At 39.4% G+C, this 24004-nt stretch overlaps 1 protein-coding gene and 1 pseudogene across 3 annotated transcripts; both read right to left on the minus strand.

Moving 5' to 3' along the window:
• Positions 1 to 9326: 9326 nt before the first annotated feature.
• Positions 9327 to 18415, minus strand: LOC107802645 (uncharacterized). 3 transcript variants are annotated; one of them, XM_016626174.2, is made up of 7 exons: positions 18277 to 18415; positions 16735 to 17097; positions 15452 to 15586; positions 15331 to 15373; positions 10081 to 10149; positions 9874 to 9988; positions 9327 to 9763 (listed from the first exon to the last, which is right to left on the minus strand). In XM_016626174.2, exons 2-7 carry the CDS (start codon positions 17028 to 17030, stop codon positions 9633 to 9635), a joined length of 789 nt encoding a protein of 262 aa, XP_016481660.1. In that variant the 5' UTR covers positions 17031 to 17097; positions 18277 to 18415; the 3' UTR covers positions 9327 to 9632. The 3 variants fall into 3 exon arrangements, with proteins under 3 accessions (XP_016481660.1, XP_016481659.1, XP_075109320.1); XM_016626173.2 differs by having other exon boundaries at positions 18200 to 18376; XM_075253219.1 differs by having other exon boundaries at positions 9591 to 9773; positions 18200 to 18376.
• LOC142181384 (small nucleolar RNA snoR114) lies at positions 17563 to 17652 on the minus strand (annotated as a pseudogene).
• Positions 18416 to 24004: the final 5589 nt, after the last annotated feature.

The raw sequence follows: 24004 nt of genomic DNA on the forward strand, positions 1-24004 counted from the left end.
TGCACCGCCCAACTTTCGTTATACTTGTATAAGTTGTTCCTTCTATTGCTCAAGTTCGCGGAACTCACCGGTCGTGAGATCACTTTGGATCACATGCTCAATATCTTCTCCCCTCAACTCATTCGCAACACGATGATTCACATGCGCCCTCTGGGGTCAAAGAGTCTGGTGGTGAAAATGGACGACAGGGCTAACCATCGTTTCTACGAGGATTATTTCTATATGCGGACCAAGAACATTGTGGCAGATCCAAAGGGGTTCCCCGAGAAGTGGAACTTTGCGTGTAAGTTTCTTATGTTTTTAGTCGGAGAGATGCTCGGTCGCTTTCTGTTACAGTAGTAAACCATGTTATGTCTTTACGGCTGAGAAATTACCCCCTCCGTCGGTCGAAGGTATCCGCAAGTGGGTGAGTTCCATCCTTCCCCATATGGCGGGGGTTCGCGCATGGTCGACCTTTTATGAAAAATGTGGACGCAAGCCCCTTACAGGTGAGATGTCATTTCTATTTGCTTTTTTTCCTCTCTTTTTACTTAGTTTCTTATGTGTTGTTTGTCGATGCCAAGGAGAGTGCGGAGAGCGAGGGCTCCTCCATTAGCTTTTTGTCAGCCTGCATCGTCTGCTCGCCCTGCTGCAGCACCTACCTCTCAGTTTTCGTCGAGGGCTGCTTCAGTTGAGTTTGCAGCTGTGATTATTCTAGCGGAGGCCACTTCTCAGACTGAGGTTCCGACTCGTGTCGCTCGTCCGAAGGGTGAATCTCCCATGCTGAGGAAGAAGAAGGGTCGTCCAAGAGGCGGAGAGTGGAATTCGAGACAACCCATCCAATTGTAATACATCTGGACGACTCTCTCTTGACAGGATTTGGGGTGGGGGTTGATACCACTCCGCCCGTGGAGGCGGAGCTAGCTATCGTATCAGTCCCGTCGACGGAGATTCCTGCCACTATCGTTGATCAGCAACTTGCCATGATGGGGGGGCCAGATCTTCAAAGCCTCCGTTGTGGTTTTGGACGTGCCCTCGTCCTCCACACCTGATCGTGCTTCCTCAGCTACTAAAAGAGGAAAGGGCGTTGTGGTCGATGACTATGAATTCGAGTCAGACCTCGATCCTGATGATGTCAAGATGTTTGAGGAGGGTGTCACCCATTCGGTGGTTCATGCGGGAGGCTCGTCCCGTATTCTTGAGATCTTTTCGGATGTTAATCTCCTGGGGACACGAAGGATCTGGTGCCACAGTTCGATGTTTTGTGCTTCGCTGCCGAGAATGAGGCTCTCCAGAACGCTCCTGATATCGATTTGATGAATGAGGTGGCCGCTATAGGCTTGAGAGTACGTTACACTTTTCTTTTATACTTCTCTTATTTTTCTTGGTGATATGGATTTAACCGATCTTCTCGTTTTTCAGACATACATGGTGGAAGTGGAGAGTATGCACAGGGCCTACATTCGGGCGAAGATTTTCTTGAAGATATTGGAGAAGTATTGACGCTATCGCAACAAGTGCCATGAGATGTACAAGCGGCTGAAAGAGAATCCCTGTGCTCGATCCCTTGGTGAGGAATTAGAGAAGAGAGACCAGTAGTTGATGGAGCCCATTCGCAGAATTATGTGCTCGAGGAGCAACTTCGCGCGAAGGATGAAGAGCTTGAGTTAGGCAAAGGGGTAGCTATAGAGTGTAACTATCTGCAAGGGAGACTGAGGTCAATGCAGGCCGAAATGGATCATAATCTTATCAAGGTCGAGGCGATGAGTGCGGAGTGGATGGGAAAGTTAGTCGAGTTGGAGAGAAAGGTTGTCAGGTTGGAGAGCATCGAGAGTGCCTGGTCCTCAGCTACGGAAAGGGCAGCGGCCCTAGAGAATACTATCCGCGTCCTCTAATCCGAGCAGGAATCGGAAAGGGCGATGGCCACGCTAAAGGAGGCGAGGCTTGATGAATGCATTGGTGAGATCGATCGAGAAGCGTCAGTCTTGGAGGATCGAGTTGCCGCTCTGGAGGCTGAAAGGGAGAAACTGTTGGCTCAAATCGAGTCTTCCTCCGCCGCCATCCCCTGCCACTTACACGAGCTTTGGGTTCATGCTGAAGCCCAGCAGGATATATACAAGAGTTTGTGGGAGGCGGGCAATATTACTGAGGCAGCATATGAAGGAGCACGAGCAAAGGCGCGAGAGGCTCATGTCAATTGTGGTTATGACTCTGCAACTCCGAAGGCCAATAAGGGCGTGGATGATGGGGGAGGACTTCCAGGAGATGGTGGCGATGATGATGGTGGAGATGACGCCGAGTGAAAAAATGTTGTCTTTGTCTGTTTTCTATTTTTTTTATTTGTTCGTCGTCGGTTGTCGTTGTTTCATTCTCCTTTCCTCTTCTTTTCTTTTTTTTTACTGTTGGCTTGGGCCGTATGTAATCTGCGACTATTTGCGCAGTGACTTTATTTAAAGAAGAATTTTTTGTTGTTGTTTGCCTTGTACATTATCTTTGTTTTTGCTTTTCGTGACTTTGGTGCGAGGTAGATTCCCGTATGGCGAGTCACGGTCTTTCTTTCCCTTTATATTTTCTCACAGCTCTTGGCCTTAGGAATATTTCGAATTTTCTCTTTGGCAATGGCTCGTGGTCTTGAGGGTGTGATTTTGAACTTTTGTCGAAATATCCACCCGTCATTGTTCGATCAAGTTCGAACATTTCTTTTTGGCGAAGGCCCTTGGCCTAAAAGGGTGTTATTTTGAGCTTGTCGAAATATTAACCTGTCGTCGTTCGATCGAGGTCGAACTCTTCTTTTTGGCGAAGTCCCTTGGCCTTAAAGAGTTTTATTTCAAACTTGTCGAAATATTAACCCGTCATCTTTCGATCGAGGTCAAACTCTTCTTTTTGGTGAAGGACCTTGGCCTTAAAAGGGTATTTTTTTGAACTTGTCGAAATATTAAACCGTCGTCGTTCAATTGAGGTCGAACTCTAATTTATGGCGAAGGCCCTTTGCCTTAAAGGGTGTTATTTCGAGCTTGTCGAAATATTAACCTGTCGTCGTTCGATCGAGGTCGAACTCTTCTTTTTTGGCAAAGGCCATTGGCCTTAAAGGGTGTTATTTCGAGCTTGTTGAAATATTAACCTGTCGTCGTTCGATCGAGGTTGAACTCTTCTTTTTTGGCAAAGGCCCTTGGCCTTAAAGGGTGTTATTTCGAACTTGTCGAAATATTAACCCGTCGACGTTCGATCGAGGTCGAACTCTTCTCTTTGGCGAAGGCCCTTGGCCTTAAAGTGTGTTATTTCGAGCTTATCGAAATATTAACTCGTCGTTGTTTGATCGAGGTTGAACTCTTCTTTTTGGCGAAGGCCCTTATCCTTAAAGGGTGTTATTTCAAACTTGTCGAAATATTAACCCATTGTCGTTCGATCGAGGTTGAACTCTTCTTTTTGGCGAAGGCCCTTGGTCTTAAAGGGTGTTATTTCGAACTTGTCGAGATGTTAACTCGTTGTCGTTCGATCGAGGTCGAACTCTTCACTTTGGTGAAGGCCCTTGGCCTTAAAGGGTGTTATTTCGAACTTGTCGAAATGTTAACTCGTCGTTGTTCGATCGAGGTCGAACTCTTCTTTTTAGCGAAGGCCCTTGGCCTTAAAGGGTGTTATATTTCAAGCTTGTCGAAATATTAACCCGTCATCGTTCGATCGAGGTCGAACTCTTCTTTTTTGGCGAAGGCCCTTGGTCTTAAAGGATGTTATTTCGAACTTGTCGAAATATTAACCCGTCGACATTCGATCGAGGTCGAACTCTTCTCTTTGGCGAAGGCCCTTGGCCTTAAAGGGTGTTATTTTGAACTTGTCAAAATGTTAACCCGTCGTCGTTCGATCGAGGTCGAACTCTTCTTTTTTGGTGAAGGCCCTTGGCCTTAAAAGGTGTTATTTCAAACTTGTCGAAATATTAACCCGTCGATGTTCGATCGAGGTCGAACACTTATCTTTGGCGAAGGCCCTTGGCCTTAAAGGGTGTCATTTCAAACTTGACGAAATATTAATCTGCCGTCGTTCGATCAAGGTCGAACTCTTCTTTTGGCGAAGGCCCTTGGCCTTAAAGGGTGTTATTTCGAACTTGTCGAAATATTAACCCATCATCGTTCAATCGAGGTCGAACTCTTCTTTTGGCGAAGGACCTCCTTAAAGGATGTTATTTTGAACTTGTCGAAATATTAACCTGACGTCGTTCGATCGAGGTCGAACACTTCTCTTTTGCGAAGGCCCTTGGCCTTAAAGGGTGTTATTTCGAACTTGTCAAAATGTTAACCCGTCGTCAGTCCCAGTTTGTGGGAAAATCAGGCATCCCATTGGGGGAGTCCTAGTTCGCTCGATATTGTTTGCGTCAGAGAGTGTAATGTCGAGAGTATGAAATGTTGCTATTTCGTTTATGTTCGTTTTGTGCACACATTGGAGTTTCCTTGTCTGATTCCTGCCTTCCGGCCTGGAGATGTCATCGGCGGGCGATATTTTGGTTGTCTTGTAGTAATTTTCCATTCTCTGATTAAGATGTTTTTTTGCTCGCTCGCCCGCGCGGCACTTGTGTTCCTGCTTGAGCAAAGAACAGTAGGTGAGTCAAAATGATGCTTTCCTTACCCCCATCCGATGGATCGGTGAATGAGAGTAGGTTTGTAACGTTGCTCATTTTGTCTGGCATTTTGACGGTTGATGGGGCTATGATTTCTAAATTCGATGACTGTATTCAGCTCTCTTTCTGCTTCTATGCTGCGCCTTTGCCCTGCGTGGGTTGGGCTTTGCCTTAGCGCTTTTTTCGGTAGGTAATGGTGTTTCTTGTCTTCGATCTGGAAGAGACTAGGAAATTTCACTAAGAAATCCCCACAGACGGCGCCAAATTGTTTGACTCAAAAGATATATGAACCATTTTGAATAAATCAATCGAAGAAAATGAAGGGGTAATGCTTCATTCTTCTTCTCATTATGAAGATTACATGAGAGGAGAGGGAGAGAGGAAGAAGTGAAAGATCATTGCCCCCTTTACCGAAGGTTTTCCCCCCTATATATAATTATGGGACCTTTGCTATGTACTTGATCTGGCGCTCTCTCACACTATGTCTGTCTTGATCGTTCCCTGAACGTTGTTTCTTCTGACTCGACGGGTATCGTGAGTGCGGGATGTAGGATAGACCACGTTGTCCTTCACTGCCTTGTCGCTTGGATGGGCTGTTGGTCAGCTTGACCGTAACAGCCAGATTTTGACCAATACAGACTTAAAAGTTGCTATTGTTGCTCTTCGCGTGTGAAAGAAAGCGTTCATTTGGGATTTCTTAAAAGTCCCGGCCTATAATATCTACTTATAAAAAGAGTACAGCAAAGGAAAGAGACCACGTTCTAATTTCTAAAGATGGAGTGGCACATGGAAAAGTGAGAACGAAATATAAGAAAGAGGCCACATTCTAATTTCTAGGGGTTCGCTAGGCAGCTTATGTTCATTTAAGTCCTACTCCTACTTTAGTCATACATTTATGTAAAATAGTTATATTCTTAAAAATACCAGGGGTCGGGGTGTGTGGGGGAGGGGGGGGCATAACTATATGTGTGAGTTGAGGAATGTAAAATAGTTACACACTATTTTAATGTTTGTGAGTACTTGGGCGGGGGGAGGGGGGAGTTGTTAACTATATGTGTGGATTGAGGAATGTAAAATAGTTATATAATTTGTGTGAGTACCAGCGGGGTAATTATATGTGTGGATTTTGTAGCACATTTTCTTTTTTAATTAGTGGCAAAAAAAATGACATTTTTCTAGAAATAATTTATGACCACACAAAAGTTTACGTAAGATTAGGAGTTTCAAAAACCTTGCCATTTTTCCTCTTAAAACTATATATGCAATGAAACACGCTACATGAATGGGGATGGTACATTCTTTGAAGCACTAGACTTATACAAAGCTAGCATGTTATATAAAATGAAGGCAGTAAAGACTGAGAGAGAGAGATTTTCTCTTTCAAAACTCAATTAATACCAAACTCTCTCTCTCTCTCTCATGTGGACGAGGGCAGCGTTGCTGAATAGCTAGCGTTTGGACATAAATTTAATTGAAATTTGAAAATTAATTTTTGAAAGTTGATGTTTGGATATGTATTTTATTTGTAGTGGAAAAAAAATACTTCACCCAAAAACTGCTTTAAATTAATTTTTGGGAACTTTAAAAATTTTGATGGTATTTCATAAATAAACAATATTTTCAAAAAAAAAAAAAAAATGAAGTCAAATCTATGGCCAAACGGGTGCTTAATTTTAAAAAAGGCGACCAGTAATGTAAATCTTTTCCCCAACCAATGGGGTTCGTTAGGACATAGGAATAGGGTCCCGCTTTTCTAAAACAGAAAGAAGAAATTAAATAAAATTTCAATTCATTAATTGAAATCGCAACTGAAAGCTGGTGCGGCCTAGACTAGCTAGGTTGCAAAATGGAGGAGGTCTATAGAAGAAATAATTAAGAAATATATCAGAAAAAATAAAAAAGTTAAAGAGGTTCAGAAAGAAGAGAAAGAGGTTAAGATAGAGCCAAGGCCGGCTGGTAATCTACAGATCATATATATGGAAATGGCGCACACTACAAAGCAATGCAACTGAAAATTTGAAGTTAGTATTGACAAGCAGACTTATACGTACTAGCTGTTAATATTAAAGTGAGAGTATTAAATGATTAATGAATGTTCTCTTTATATATATGTATGTAGTGGCTGGACAGAGAGGAGTTGAAGATGACAGAACGAGAGTTATAAGAAAAAGGAGGTTTGGCCCTAGCTAACAGTGACAAATGAGAAGAATTGCCATGCACCAGATCCCAGAAAACAACCAAACTCAGCGCAATTAATTACAATGTACGCAGTGCGGGTAGGGAGGGGAGTCTGTCGTTACCTGATAGTAACAGTTCGAGGGAGAGTTGCAGCAGTTTTGCATAACAGCCGTAAAGATAGAGACGAACGCTAGCTCTCATATATGTATATATGGTCCAAAGTTGGTGGGCCTCGCTACCTAACGGGAATTGATCCCTATTCCTCTTGATAAAAAAAACTTAACGTTAAACCTAAGTGCACCATTCAGTATTCTTGGAGTATGAATGTGAACAGTTAATATTATACCAATTTTAGAAAACATGTATTACATAAAATGTCTAATTTTATAGAAAGACTATGGATTCACGTACCCTATAATTTTCTCTATAAATCTGCCCCATCAATGACGCTGCTTAATTTCAATAGTTTCGTCTTTTATGGACTTTTTTTTTAAAATCTCTCTGAATTTAGGAGGATTTATAGTATTTCCACACTTCTCCTACCGGGTGACTTAAATCCAGGACCCAACGGTAGTGGATGAAAGTGATTTTTCCAACTAAGCAAACTTCACTTGTTCGTCCTCTATATATGGACTTGCTAGCTAGTTTGGTATGGGAATTTTGCACAAATATTGAAAGCATCTTTGCACTCGATCCCAAGTTGTTTGATCTTGTCGCCTCGTTCACACATAACATGCTACACTTGGCAGTACTTTCTCTCCCTCGTTTAATTAATGGCAAAGTACCTTGATCTGTTGTGCCAGCTTAGGTATCAGCAGCACTGATCCAACCCCTTATGCTAGCTCCCCCTTATACAACTTTTTCAAAACTGTCTAGTTTCAAAACCCCTTGTTGACGCACAGTTTCCCTTTTGTTGTAATTCTCAGTTCTCGTATATAAAGGGAATTGGTACCATACGATAGAATCAATTAAACAAAAAGTCATTCAGCGTGAATGTCGTAGCAAAAATGAAGTAGTTTTTTTATTTCAAAAATAATACAATTAAAAAATTGAACTTTCAAAGTCTAAAATAAATCATTAGGAATACTATATAATATTACTCTTCAAAACTTTAGTTTTTAAAACTTCAAACTTTTACACCTAACTTATTAACGACTATTTTCTAGAAAGAGGAGCTCTTGCTTCTCTCTACTTTTAACTACACTAGATAATGATATCAATTGACCTATTTCGGTCACCGCTTGAACCACCACCACCACCACCACCTTATACCACTTAATCGATTTATGTCCCAGATTATCTTTATACTGTGATGTTAAAATTGCGTACAATATGATCCTGGACATATTTATTTAGACGTCACGACGAAGTGGATTTTACGAATATGTATTTTAAAAGATTTATGTACGTTGATAACCTCCTGATGAGGATATAGAGATGGACACTAGATTTTACACATGATGAAGAAACTCTTTTAGCACCAATTTAGGTTCTGATTCACAAGCTACCGTGGGATGTATTTACTTGGAATATAGCGTCCAGAATGATAGAGGCCATAAGTTTGTGCGCAAATTGTATGTAAAATATATGTAAGTTGAATGTTTCAGCTGCTAATGAGTGGATTTGAGATGAGAAGCTTGAAGTTCTATACTGCGGGATTCGTGATGCTCATATAATTGCCATGAAATTTTCGAATTAAGATTTTAAGATTGAAACTACTTGGGTAAGGGATCCATGACTGCAAACGTGATCCCAAGCTAAGCTAAACCTTGTTAGATCGAGAATTTTAAACTCTAGTTCCTGGTTTGAGTTTGAACAGTTGCCGGTGTTAGATTCAATTTTGATTAGGTGTTGTGGCAAACTATTGAAAATACTTTAAGTTGCTTATATCAAAAATTTTGGCAATTTGGTGAAGATTTCGAGCAGATTTAGAAAGTTTTTCAGTCCTGGCATGGAGGAAGAAGAACATCAAATTTGTATACAATTTGTCTAAGTACCAAGTTACTTCTTTTTTTTGGCAATTAAAACAATATTATTGTACAAAATAAAGGCAACCTACCAGGTTACACTTCTCATGACTATCCTATGACACCAACAACCTAATCTACTAAAAACATCAAAACTCCTACAAAGAACAAATAAACTCAAACAACTTCCTGTTACCCCTACTTTAAAGTAAATAGTAAAATATATTTAAACCGGGTAAAATAATTACTATCTATAGCAAAAATCCAATACTCTGTAGGGAAACTCAGTTGGATAAACAAGTGCCATTTGTTTGGTACATCCTAATAAGAATCTATTATTCCAATATTATCCATTTATTCTCTAGAACTTTTAAGGAGTGTTAATTGCCTGTCATAAATGTATGTAGTTTAGCAGCCTATGTCTGAGACATTAACTCATATTATGACCATAGCAATTTGTTTACAATGTGTAGGTTGAGTCAGATGAACGCATAATTAAGTCTTCAAGTACACTGTTGAAGATGTCTGACAAGTATTTTGCTATTGCGCGCAGCTACAGGCTAATAGAATGATTCAAGGCAGCTTAACGGTTAGCAGCATCAAGACAAAAATCATTCATTCACCACTTTAGCTACAGAAATTTTGCATTCCGAAGTAATTTTGGCAATATAGACTGATGTATAGATATCAAAGCAGACAAACTACACAATGCATATAAATACAATGGTAAGTTCAATCACAATTTGTCATTTAAGAACATTAGCTCCCACAAATTTTTCAAGTTGCAGGCTCTGCAAGCCTCTGGGTCACATTTGCTGGAGAAATTTCAATGTTTCAGGGTGTATGAACAGTTTTCGGGTGTAGTTTGAATCAATTATCCACTTTCAAGTACCTTTCACCTACAACGTAGGATGATATCCAATACTGACATTTGCTTCTACCTGGTGCACTACTCTTCGGATACTCCAATCATGGCAGAACTCAAGGGCAAGCCTAAGAGCCGTTCCGAGTCCCAGCACAACTATTACTCCTGCGCATTGCTTCTTGATTTCAACGTGAGAAGGGACACTAAAAAGTTCTAATGTCCAAGTTTTGACAACAGACGATTAATGAGAAGTTGAAAAGATCAAGAGCATGTACCGATTATGATGTTCACAGGCAGTGCAGAGACTCCAAGCGTAATGGATATTAGCACATCCAGAAACAGACCACCAATGAGGATACAAAATGCTACCCAAAGTGGATTAAGACAACCCTGTACAAATTAACTGATTTAGAATTAATATAAAAGATGACTTTCAGAACGAATGTAAGAGCAGCCACTTGGGAAAATGCGATGTTCCTTACTCTATCCCGCTCTTGGGAAATATTCGCCCCCCTAAAAGAAGGATCGACTCTCCAAATCCAATAACTTGTCTGCAATCCATGAAAATGATACAGTCAAACATAATTAAAGAGTATCCATCCCAATAATGCGTAGCTGACTAATCTTTGAGCTTAGATCTTTTTCTGAGTCGCAACTTAGCATAAAGATGAAAATGACCAGAGTATCTCTGTGATAGTGGCAAGTTTTGAAGGCGGAAAAAAGCCCCTTAACAACATTGACCCCTAAGCAACGAAAACAAGAATATACCCTTACAGTGCCTATCGAAATTAAGCAGAAGATTTTGTTTCACAGGATAACAAATGACATGCTATACATGTGTCCAACCAGGCCTGTGGATGAATTTAGACTTATCACATGAACTTATTCTTATAGAGATCTTTCATCAAGTCTGAAATTAGAACAAGTGACTATCTAACAAAATCCAATGATGTATTTTATGTTTCGAAGTGAGCTGACTCCATGTGCAATTTGATCTCAAACCCAACACAACATTTTAACTCGGCAAGAAAAAAATTTCAAAATTTGCTCTGTTATTAGATCAGTGTTTAGATGAAAGAACTAGATCTGTTTCAACAACTATGCGCAAATCCAAAACAGTTAAACTCAGCAAAGAAATAAGGTGCTTAAGGGGCTCAAACACAGGACTTCCGAGGGAACCTTGAAGCAGCAACTTGACTACTGCTCTAGAGTGTTCTTTCTAATTAATTAGATGTACTACTTAAATAAAATAAATATTTTCTTATATGATATACAATAGACATATTAACAATATTCTTATTGTACTAGGATGGTATCCAAGACAGACAAAAAGGGGCATAGCTAGAAATAGATTTTTACTGGGTCAACCCCTTTGTACAAAAAAAACTAAAATATGTCTATTTTTATACATGATATTTTCTCTAATTTTAAGTATTACAACAACAACAAATCCAGTGATTTCCCACAAGTGGGGTTTGGGGAGGGTAAGATGTACGCAGCCTTATCCCTACCCTGGACGGGAGAGAGGTTGTTTCAGATAGACCCTCGGCCGGAGAAAGAATAGAAAAAAGTAATGGCAACAAGTTGGAACAACAAGAAGATAAAAATAAGACCGACGCCAAGAAAGCAGTTAAACTCTAGGTAGTAATAGCAATCTATGAATAAAAGGTTATCATACTAACACTAATGCTAGTGAACTGAGTAAGACAAAGAGAAGCGCTCGACTACCTACTAGCATTCTACCCTAATTTTCGATCTCCACACCCTCCTATCTAGGGCCACAGTCAGCTCCAGTTGTGCCATGTCCCGCCTAATCACCTCTCCCCAAAGCTTTTTAGGCTTACCTCTACCCCTCCTGATACCCACCAAGGTAACCTCTCGCACCTTCTAACTAGGGCTTCTATGCTTCTCCTTTTAATATGCCCGAACCATCTCAACCTCGCCTCCTGCATCTCAACCTCGCACCTTTAAAGTATTGCATCTCTATATTAGCAGATACCCTATATCATACTATATTATAAGTGTGAAAATTTTTAGGTGAAATTTTACCAAAATATCCTTCAAAAGCTAATTGAGCAAATTAACCTTCACCTAAAGTCTTTCTCCTTAGCTATCATTATATTCTTTAAACCACTTAATTTGTAGATATATGCACCGAAATATAATTAACACTTTAGTTATGTAATCTAAATGTGACTACGTGCGGAAAAAATGAAGAGACTAATTAATTGCATTAATAGTTGTTCAATTAGTATTATTTTGATGGGGATGTATGTAAAGCATATATGTTACTGATTATTTAACTTCTCATTTCCTAAAGCTTGACTGTTCAATTTCTTAGTTTACTTTAGATGTGATTCTTGGCCTATAAATACATCCTTCTTTTAGAGATAAATGTTTGGTAACTTGAAAAGTTCTGCCGTCAGTGGTTGGAGATGTGCACGGAGACGATAAGTGGCCATAGAATTTTCATCAACTATAATTAAAGATCAATCTACCTTTATCTAATATCTTAAATGGATTGGCATCTCCAGTATAGCAGATTTGTAGAGTATAAATTTTTTATTTTTATCCTTCCTTCATATTAACAACTTGCAGGCTTAAGTTTTGCAGCTTGCATTCAAACTGCTCACTGTCATTTTTCCCATTTTTTTGTAATTGTTGTCATTTTTTAATTTTGAATTGTTCTCATGGTCTATTTTATTGTTGAAGCCTTATGCTACTATTTCCTTGTGTAAGGTTTTAAAGGATCTTTTTCACATGTATTCATGATTTTGAACGTGTGTGAATTTTCAGAATGCACCAGCAATTGTTTTGCTTTTTTGTTGCAACTTGTTTATGTTACAAACTGAAATTCATTTGTTTTATCACCTCCATTTTCATATCATTACAAGAATTTCTAAAATTCTGAAGAAATTCTAGCATTTATACACAGTTATATTTCAAGAATAACACGCTCTAGCAGTTGGAATCTAAGTTGCAATTGCAATGTGGATTCATCATTAGCTGTTTGGGGATCCATCACTCATCTCTATCATCTTCCTTTATATATTTAGCTAAATAGGATCCATATTAATAGTGCTTATAATTTTCCTTGAATTTTTATTTTATGACTCAAATATATATTTTAATAATATTTATGCAATATTTTTAAAATTTTATACTAATTGATATGGATACACGCACAACGCGCGTGTCCAAAAACTAGTCTTCAGAAAATGTGGAAGGAAAGGATGACGCAGTTGTAACAAATTTGCAAGATGTTTATTGAGGTCTGGTTCATGGCAAATGCTTACCAAGAGGTTGCAGGATTGCTCATATTTAACATTTTGCAGACAAATAATATAGGTGCAGCAGTTGAAAAAAGAGAGGAAGAACAGAATCAGAATATTCTCATTCATAGATTAAAAAAAGTGGAAGAACCGGTACACAGAATTGATAAAGCAGGAACAGAGAGAGGAAGAAGGAGAAACATAGAGATAGTGAGAGAGCTCTCCCCCCCCCCTTCAAAATAAGAGATCAACGCAACATAATCAACTCAGCCTTTTTATTCATAACCATGGTAGAAAGCATATAAATACAAAACATTCGGTCTAGGATAAATGACTAGGAATCAAGAATTACTTTGTGGCGAAGAAACTTGATTCTGCCATAAAGAGAGAATCCGGCTGTATACATATTTACCCTAACACGTAAGAGGATTATGGATGAGCCAACCAATTTCTACATACTATTGACACGATATATTTTAAAGAAATTTACTTGACTTATCAAGAAAGTAACTTGGAGCCACAAAATCTAAAAAAGGAATAAATGAAATTACTATGTTAATGTACCTTGGGTCTAACTCAACTCCAACATCTAGTTCATGTAGTGAGAATTGCTCAAAACAACATAAGAAGACTATCACTATTCACTGAACTAGTGTGAAATTTTTTTTAAAATTTTTTTCTTTGAGAAATCAGTTATTTCCAACTTTGCAACTCAGTGGAGAACATGTCCCTTAATGCAAACTTATAAGAAGGACATGGCTTAGAAAAGTTGGTTGACGCCAAATCATTGACGTGTGCTAGTATTGGCAAGGTTAGGAAATGATAATCGAAAAAGAGGCCACCTTGGTTGGCTACTTGGCTATTTCCAAGGATAACTAGATGACAAAGTAGTGGTAAGCTAGAAGATAAAGATGATAGCTAAAACATATGACAAGTATAAAGATAAATGATGGCAAGCTGTTGAATCATCATGTCATAAGTTTTGCATCATTAGGTGCTAAGCCCCGTGTCATTCTTCCGGGGTTGGAAGAGGCTTGCTTTCATGCTATGAGTCTCCTTTATGCTTTTCATAGTAAAGAGACAGATTAACAACATTTAAAGTAGTATATACTCCATAGTCTACAGGTAGTTCGATCTTATAGGCGTTATCGTTGATACGCTTCAAGATTTGAAAAGAGACATCTGCTAGAGGATATAACTTGTTGCGAGACTCAGAAAAGTGTTCTTTAGTTAAGTGAATACATGCTAATTCTCCTTCTTTGAAAATAACATGCTTCTTTGTGCTTGTTGGCTTCCTTTTCATGGCGAGTGTTATGCGGAACAACATTATTTCGAGCTTCATCGTGAAACTTCATGATCTCCTTGGCTCTTTCCTCAGTAGTAGCACCAAACTCGCGAGTGGTTGGCAGTGCGAGAAGGTCTAAAGGATTGATTGGTCGTTTGCCATAAACAATCTCAAACGGACATCTCCAATTGCTTGACTCACAGATATTGTAAGAGAAATATTTCGAAAAATGAATCCCAAGAGAGAGAAGCTCCTATCTTTAGAATTAAGGAAGCTGGAGATTTGTCCTTCAAAGAGACTTTAGCCTCGCTAGTACTGGAGTTGGGTGGTGTCTGTCGAAAGGTTGATAGAGGAAAGGAACCTCGCTTCTTCATAGCCAACGACCATGTTCAGAGTAGGAGTTCTCTCAAAACTTGCTTGGTTGGGTATTTCTTTTTGGTGCACCTATGAGGTTTCCTTACGTACAGAAGATCGGGTGTTTTTTTGTAGAGAACCACATATTTGTGTAGGTTTTTCACTTTTTCGTATGCCTCTTACTTGTGAGCTATGTTCAATAAAAGGGAATAACTACTACCTGTTTGTAGTGGTGCATATTCTTCCTCATTTACAAATTTATCGGTTCTTATCTTGTCCATTATAGTTTTAAAACAATTTGAAGTTGGTTCTTTTTTATAAAGATGCATAATGTTGTAAGATATTAAACTTCGACTCAAAATGGTATTTAATTACCAGAATCAACTCTTTGTGGAAGGGAATAACGATTATCTGCATATGCCGTGTATTTTCTTCGTGTTTCACTATTTTATCAAGTGTTCTTTATCTATTCCATTCTAGTCACACAACATTCTGGGAAGTGACATAGTATTGCCACTAGCCAAAGTTGTCTTTCTCATACTGATGGTTCAAAAAGTATATTCTCCATTCACTCCTACTTAATCAACCACAAAAAGCACTCAAGGGAGGCAGGTGCAGTCAAATGCTCAAGTTCAAGAACCTATGAGCTGAAACGCCAGAAGGATGTTCATGCTTCAAAAAGCAGTCTAGCTTGAATGCTGAAGCACCCAGCAGCAACCTCAAATAGAGAGCCAAAAGCATGCATAACCAAAGTTTAAAGAGATCCAATCGTTTCGCACTCATCTAAAATCATTGTTATCCAAACAAAGACAGATACTTACAGGTGCATGAGACTCTGGAGGTGACACATTTGCAGCTACTTGCCTACATAAAATGGAAAACCTACATCAATATACTGTATAAGGAAAAACAAAATTAGCATGCACTTAATCTATCACTTACTGGCATATTTCGCATTTATTTGAACCTCTAGTATTAAACCACGTTTCAATGCATGACTGATGTGCTTTTGCCAATCCACCACGACAGTGGCATCCAAGATCGATCAACTCTTCTTCCTTTTCCTCTTGACATACTCTGCAAAACATCATAAAGAATTTCAAAACTGGACCAGAGCCTCGTCCTTTATATTCTAAAAAGCTGCTTCAGAGACTTTTCAATGTACCTAAGCCTCGTTCTTTATATTCAAAGATTGATACTCTGAATATGCACATCAAAAATTATGAATAAAACTTAAAAAGATTGGCACACTCTATATTAAATGAAAATAAATGGTCATTTTGCTGCAGCAAGATCTGAAAGAATACCAACTAGCAATCCATAAAGTACTAAAAATATAACAACATACCTGATCCCACAAATGGAGTCTAGGGAGGATGGGGTGTATGCAAACCGTATCCCTACCTTGTGTGAGGTAGAGAGGCTGTTTCCAATAGACTCTTGGAAAAGTACTAAAAATATATTAAAAGAAAAAAAAAAAGACTATCTCAAAAGGTCTTTTTTTTTTTTTTGCAAATCTAATAGAGTTAATCAACTAGGATTTGCTAGCCTATTTTAAGTTAGTTACGGACATCAACTTAATTCTTTATTTTAAATAAGGTGGACATTAATTCAAATATAAATCCTGTAAGCACTCCGATTTCCCTTTCAATTTTTAATCCCTTGACAGTTCATGTGTCACACTCTACCATTCAATTGCACAGAAGTGAAATGATAATGAGCACTACCACAACTTTGACCATGATTATAGCAACACATCAAATTCACAACAGCTCTTGAGAGCTAAATCCTAGCAAGAAATAAAGGTCATAGTGTCAAAACGAAACCCAAAAAAAAGGGTATGGGTACTTCTCTTATGGTTATTATATCTAGATACCATCATCGAACATAAGGTTGATGTGTTATTGATCGGTACGCAACTTTGGACATGATTACAGCAATAAACCTTTGTACAAAAAAAAAGGCTAAATCTTGGTAGAACAAAAGATCATCCAAACAGAAGTTCTCGACAATAAGTTTTTTTTTTTGGGGGGGGGGGGTTTATTCGGTATCTAGATTAGATACCAATGCAAACAAAGCACATAAGAAGGGTTCAATAAGGATCAAAAAGTTTGAAAATTAAAGGGTCTCATAAATAATTTACACGGTGCTTATGACTTACGAGAAAGCAGTAAAGAGATAAGCAAAAAGGACCTAATCTCTACACAAGTAGAAGAGCTAGAAACCTGCATTGTTCATGATGACTAGAATTCCTGGATAAGTTAAGCTTCTTACGAGACTCTACAATTGCTATTTTCTCAGTAGTGGCAATATCCCCAACTGGGTCTGTGGTTACAGTGGCAGCTTGGGAGTTGAGTGATTCGCCCGCAGAAACCACTATGGTGAGTACAGATTGATCCACATTTTCAGTAGCTAAGCCATGATTGCTGGCCTCCGCATTCTGCTTTTCAATATCCAATGGATCACCGCAGTGGCCACCCAGGGCGGTACTATCATGCCGGACTACACCGACATCCTGCATTGATAACAACTATGAAGGACCAAGCCAGAACGTCGCTATCCCTCTGCAACCTTTTTTAACATTCCTCCTACACAAAAACAGGCTCAGACTTGATATAAAGCTGAAATTATTTGATTCACTATTCCGATACCAAGTAACAAATTCTCATCAGATAAATCAAAATCAAGCAAACAGTTTGGCTACATCCGAAAAATTCAATTTATCCAAAGAGGAATCTAATCAAGGTATTATGAGCATAAAACCACAGGAATTCTTTTTCGGTTTTCAACGTTTACTTACTTGGATGAAACTTTAAATAAAGAGCATACATTTACCAGCACGCTCACACAGTCATACACAAGTCTGCATACAAACACACATGACAATATCTAGCATGGCGGCCTAACGTGGCGGAGCCAGGAAATGCAAGAATGTGATGATTAGGATGCTGACGTATGACCTAAAGTAACTTTTGTACCCCTTATTCGATAGATTTAAAGTTTCCCATATGTCAAGGGGATCTTTTTTTTATAAGATAAGAAGAAAAGAAGGGAAGCTCAGATGCACAACTCATCGTCCTGTAAAGTCGGAAAACAGCAGAGACCCTTATCACCGCATAGACGCACAGATATCATCACAGCTAACCCAGGGATGCACCAGCAGGGAAACATATGTCAAGGGGATTCAAAACCTTATATATACCCCCAAAAAAGTTGTTTTTACTATATTTTGCGCAGTACAATTTTCCGATTAAGGGAATTTAATTGAACATAGCCCCCGCCATTGGCACCCTATTTGCGAGAAAAAGAGTAAATCAAACCTCAAAAACCATGAACTAAGTGATCCATCGAAGATGTACAGAAGCACATAAATAACGGAAATTAATTTTTTTTTAAAAAAGACTACGTTTCTTACACTCATTTGACCAAAATCCACATCGAAAACAAGTAGAAGGGAAAAGAATGCTAATACCAATCTCATCATTTTTTTATGAGGACCCATCTCATAATTCTCCTTCAGTTACCATTTTCAATCCCTCAATTGTCATCTAAACGGGAAAAAAATTCTGCTTTACCATCCCAGTTAAAAAATTTGGTACAATCGATTTTAACTTTGAAGAGTCCAATCAAACTAGAAATAAGGGGAACTAAAACCGCTGTTAGGTAAAGATATACAGAAATGTTACATACTTTTGAGCAGAAGCGAGTTGAGTAAGACGGTAGCGATGAGTGTTGATTCAACGGAAAAAGTTGGGGAGGGGACGGACCTGTATTCTCTCAACAGTATCTCTACATATTCACTGCAAAATATCTGACTTTTACGGAGCTATCCAACAGACAGAGTCACTGCTGTCATTATTTACTGGCAGTTTGCAGCCGATTTGGTTTGTGGATTAAAAATATTATGCCCTTCTGTCCACTTCGCCTAAGCGGTTTAACTACCATAAGCAAATTGTCTTCTTTAATATAGTTAGAATTTTCTTATAAATTTGAAATTTAAGGTTTTCTTTAATGTAAAACTTACATTAATTAATATATACTCCAATTGTTTCATAAAGAAGGAACATATTATTATTTGGGGTGTCAAATAAGAAGCTTTATTAACCATATTTTTTGCAAATAGATTTTTAACATTTTTCCTAAGTCAAGGGTCTACCGGAAAATAGTCTCTCTGCCTTTTTAAAGTTAGAGGTAAGGTCTGCGTACACTCTATCCTCCCCAGACCTCACTTGTGGAACTATACTGGGTATATTATTATTGTTATTTGTTTACCCAAAAAATTGGATAACAATTAAACTTATAATGTGATTTTAAGGACACGTGATTTCACCTAATACCAATTGATGAATATGAAGATCAGTAATAGAAATTAACAATGAGATAAAGCAAACCAGGAAACGTAATTCAGCCCTCGAACTGGTCGGTACCCGAATAGTCAAAAAATAAGCAAACTGATGAACAAAAATATAAGCTAGACAGAAAGTGTTGTATTGCTTTGATATGCGTGAATGTAAGATGGATACAAAATGATTAGAACCCTCTTTATATAGTAGAGGAATCCTATCTATGGTACAATTCTAATTACGGAATTAAATAAAATGATTAGTCTAAACAACCGCCTTTGGTTTGATCTGTTCCGAGATTTCCGCCATGATATTCGACCAGTCATGGATATCTCGCCTTTCCGTTATTATGATGTTTGTCACGCCCCAATCCTCGGGGAGCGCGACCGGCGCGCAACTGAGCGAACCCGGTCGAGCAAGCCTATCTAGCCTTTCTTACCCAACTCATTCTATATCCGAAGAAGTAATGCATCACCAATTATTAAACATGGGGGAGAGAGAGTTGTTATATAAATGCATAAACATTGCTAGTTAGATTCTTACTTAAATACAACATGTCATAGTTAAGTTTCCAAAAGTACATATAGTTGACAGTCTAGTGGAGAAAAGTTTCAAAATATGATGTGATCCTATGACTACCCCGGCACCCATACATGACCCACATAAACGTTTACGGAGCCTCTAAGGATACAAAAGACCAAAATGACAATGCCGGCAACAAGGCCCCGGGTATACCTCAAAATATGGAAATTTACACAAAAGAAGAACTACAAAACCACTGGGAGAAATGGGGGCTCACCAAGACAACTGTGAAGAGAGAAAGAGAGCACCACTATCTGCGATCGGCACTATCAACAATGGAACCACCTATATCCATTCAAAGATGTAGTGTCCCCGATAAAACGGACGTTAGTATTGTCGAATAGTACTAGTATGTAAGGCAAATACAATTCTTAATAGGATGAAAAGTGAACAAATAGAAGGCAGTTATAACATCAACAAGTACTTCACATGATTACAAGGAAAACACCAAATAAGGTTCACATGGTTCCAGTTGAGTCTTTCCACTCCTTTAGGTTAATATTCTTTAGTGCCAAGTGCTATAACCTATAATGCCATCGTGATTTTTCCCGGAGTCCAGTCTCGACCCGACCGGCTAAGCCATCCCAAGTGAGACATACCTAGATCCATAATGATAATCAGAAATCCAATGTAAATGCCACAATGTGTACAGTATGGCGTCCGATCTTGGCCTGATCGGCTTAGCCATCTCACTTGGGACATAACCTCTTTCAATTATTCCTTAGTTCATATTTCTTTCCATTTTTCCATTACATGGCACCACACACCTCTTTTATTGGTTTATTTCTTGGCACTTGGATACATTGTTACAATTCATGCCTTTCCCCTTATTTATTCGATCATATAGCTTCATCATCTATGTCGATACAAGGTTACTATATAAGGCATGCACACATAAGGAAAAATAAGAACACTTGGAGAACATAATCATATTTTCAACTATCATGATTTCAGAGTAAACACATAGAACAATTTTGGAATAAAAGTCTGTCAACCAAACACATTAATACAATCCATCTAGTGTGATCAATCCGGAACTCACACCAGCTATTCGGACACCAAGAATTCAACACTAAGAAGAAGAGGGTTAGCCTTACATACCTCAATAGAGCTTTTTCTTAGATTCTTACATAAATTCCGAAACTCTTAGCCACTTCGATCTATTTTATAAGAATTATAAGTTAAACCAACAATTAGTGAGATAATCGAGATTTTAGCTCACTTGAGCACATTATCAAACACTACGTGTGCATTATGAATTTTTAAGGTCTTTTGTGGAAAAAGTTCTATCATCCTACACTCATTTGCTACATTCTTAGCTCACAATCTCCCCATACCCTTTTATCATACATGCATGCAAGACAATCAACCCTTATACCCATGAACCCATTTGTTAATTACTTATTTTAGTAGGAATTTCGAAATCGAATGTTAGGGCACAAGTTCTTACCTCTTAGGATGAAGGCCTAGTAACTTTCCTTGATAATCTTCAAGGATTTGGGCAATGATTGAGTAGAAGCTTGGTGAGGATCACTTTCTTCCTCTAGAACTCTTGCCCTCACTCTAAGTGTAGTAGATATTAGCTTAAGAGGGTCCAATGGGGTATTTTAACAGAATGGGGTCGGGTTTTATAAGTTAGAAAATAGGAGCCCCGACTCGATCTACGGTCATATATGTGACCACATAACTGATATGCGACCCGCAAAAGGGACCGCAAAAGTGGCCCTCAGACCTGGATACTCATCCCGGTTATGCGACCAATATGTGGTTTGCATACCTGTTCTACGGTTACATAATGCACTGCAGAACTACCCTATGCAAAAATCCCAAGGAGGTTATGCAACGACTCTTAATTGGCACTACGAGATTTTGGGTTTTTGAGTAGAAATTTCACGGGGCCTTACACTGTCATCGATCTTGCATGTTGTCTGTCCCATTTGGTCTCGATCACTATTGGCCTCGAGCTCAATAGGCATCTCGAATCACAAACTCGGTGCCCAGTCTTTGTGCCTCGGTCTGACCCATTATGGGGTCGATCTTCGATCCTTTACCCCGGCTCCGATAAATTAGTAAAATCGGTATACATATAGTCTCCTTGTTTTTTAGAGTGTAATGACAAGAAACGAATTGAGGCTTCGAACTTGTCCTCGATATACCATGATGTAAGCATTATGATGTAAGCGTCAGAAGTGACCGAAATGTCCCATCCGTTCGTATATCGAGGCATTAATGCTTGTCAGTTGTTGTTTGTTATTATCGGTTCGGAACCATCATCTTCATCCTATAAATATGTTTTCCTTCCCTTTGCCCAAACTTTACTCTTAATCTCTGCTCTAATCTTCAAAGCTCTCTGCATCCCCAAAGTTTCCCACCTTAAATCTTATAGCTTCATTGCTAACTTCCTCTCAAATCTACAGGTTCTATTATCTTCTTCTCTCTTCAAACTCATACAAAATGGCAAAAACGTCAAAAATTGTTCCTCAAAAGGAAAACGTTTCTTCATCATGGCCGGTCGGCGACAAAACACTGGTGGAGCCACACTCTAAGGAGTGTGTTCCTGGGGGGTGCGTCCTTACTTCCCATTTTAAGATCGAGAAAACTTCGTCGGTCCCTGGTTGATGTGAGCCAATGTCGAGGTATATATGCTCGATAACTATGAGTTTCCTTAAGCAGGTAAAGAAGGACTGCAACTGGGAAGGCAAAGAGGTGGTGATTCCAGCCCCTGAAGAGGACATCACCACCCATATGGAAGGGTTTCTAAGTGTGTACACTTACCATTTCATGTTGGGCCCCATCGATCCCATCATCGTTGATTTTTGCCGCCAATATCAAATAACCCTATGTCAAATCCATCCATCCTTCTGGTAGATTGTTATTCTGCTTTGATTTTTCATGGGCAAAGTCGAGGGGATGTCTTTCACCCTCGACCACCTCATCAAGTTGTACAACCCTTGTCTCTATCGAGACGGGTTAATAAAACTTCAGTGTCGGGCCACTAAAGTGATGTTCTCGAGCATAGATTTGGACAATGAATGATGATGGATGGGCTGGTTCGTTCGAGTGAAGACTTTCAACCTAATCCCAGACGAGAAGATGCCATTTCTCGAGAAATGGAATATGAAGCATAAGTACAATCTTGCTTTTAACTTCCATTTATTGTTTTGTTTCCTTCGTTTCTTCTTATCGATATCTTTTTCCATGATGTAGCGGTCTCTTGGATGCTCGATGTAATTCTAACCTCATGAGTTGGGTTCGGGACCTGGCCTCAACTTCTTCGTACGTTGAGCGCTCATGGTACGACTTAGCAAGGGGCTGATAGGAGGCCAAAAATCATGGTAAGCTCCTTTTTCATGTATGTGATGATTTTTGTTGAAATATCTCTTTCATGCTCACTTGATTTCCTTTCACATAAGCCTTGGAAAGGATGTTGTCATGAGGCTCTCGTCTGGTGAGGAGGAGACTTTGCCCCCGGCCCCGAAACCGGTAAAGGATAAGAAGAGGAAAAAGATCTCAACCTTCGAGGATCCAAAGGCTAAGAAAAATCCGGCTCATAATCCAAAGAAAGACATCGTCGCCCTACCTGCGGAGGTAGTTCAATGGCTAAGAGAAGAATAAGAAGAAAATGAAAACGACGGATCCAAGTTGGTGGCCCGAGTGAAAAGGAACACCGAGGCCCCAAAGCCCTTTGAGTCGGTGAGGGTTGAAGAGATTCTGCCTCGAACCGAGGGGGTCTTGGAAGAGGACCCATGCAAAGTCCCCGAGTTATTGGAGACTGAAGATGCCTCCCATCGAAATGAGCAGTCAGCAGGTATGTCTGAAGGGGCCGACTCTAAGGCCCTTCGAAATGAAGAGAACGCCCCAAGTGACTCACTTAGGGCAATAGTAATTGGAGACTCGCTGACTCTCCCTGCATTTTCCGAGGAGGCAATTCAGAATGCCCAAGCTATGAGGACTCCTGATGTGGAAGGAGCCCATGGAGGGGAGGACCTCTTTTGTGGTTGCTTTACCGGAGTTGAAGATGATACCGACCTGAGTAAAGCATCGAGTCTCTTTGATGAGGCTCAACGAATCCTGAGTCGGGTAAGTCTCAACTCGATATCACACTTGTATTTATCTTCTTGTCTAATTTCCTTTCTTCTTTCTGCATAGGCCTTAGCACTCCATCAAGAGGCATTTTCTAAATCCCGAACTGAGCTGAGCCAATGTGAGGCCGATCTTCAAAGGCTCATGGGGAGAGAAATACCCTCAAACTTCTCAGTGGGTAAAAAGAAGAGGATATCAAGGACCTCCGAGTCGAATTGGCCATGGCTCACAAAGAACAGACCGACCTGATTGAATAGGTAAAGAAAATCTTAGAAGCTCATGGTATCAGTTTAGGGATGATGGCTAACACTTCAATCTCACAGGTTCAGCAGAAGGCCGAGAGGATCGAACAGCTCTGTGGGGAGGGTAACATGATGAAAGCAGAGACCTTGGGGTGGAAACAAAACATGGACCGCCTTGACTCAGAGAAAGAGGCTACTCGATCCCAATTGTTAGCGGCTGAAAGTCAGCTCCAAGCCGTGAAGGA

The sequence above is a fragment of the Nicotiana tabacum genome, chromosome 5, assembly GCF_000715075.1.
Source record: "Nicotiana tabacum cultivar K326 chromosome 5, ASM71507v2, whole genome shotgun sequence".
In the NCBI taxonomy this organism is placed as follows: Eukaryota; Viridiplantae; Streptophyta; class Magnoliopsida; order Solanales; family Solanaceae; genus Nicotiana; species Nicotiana tabacum.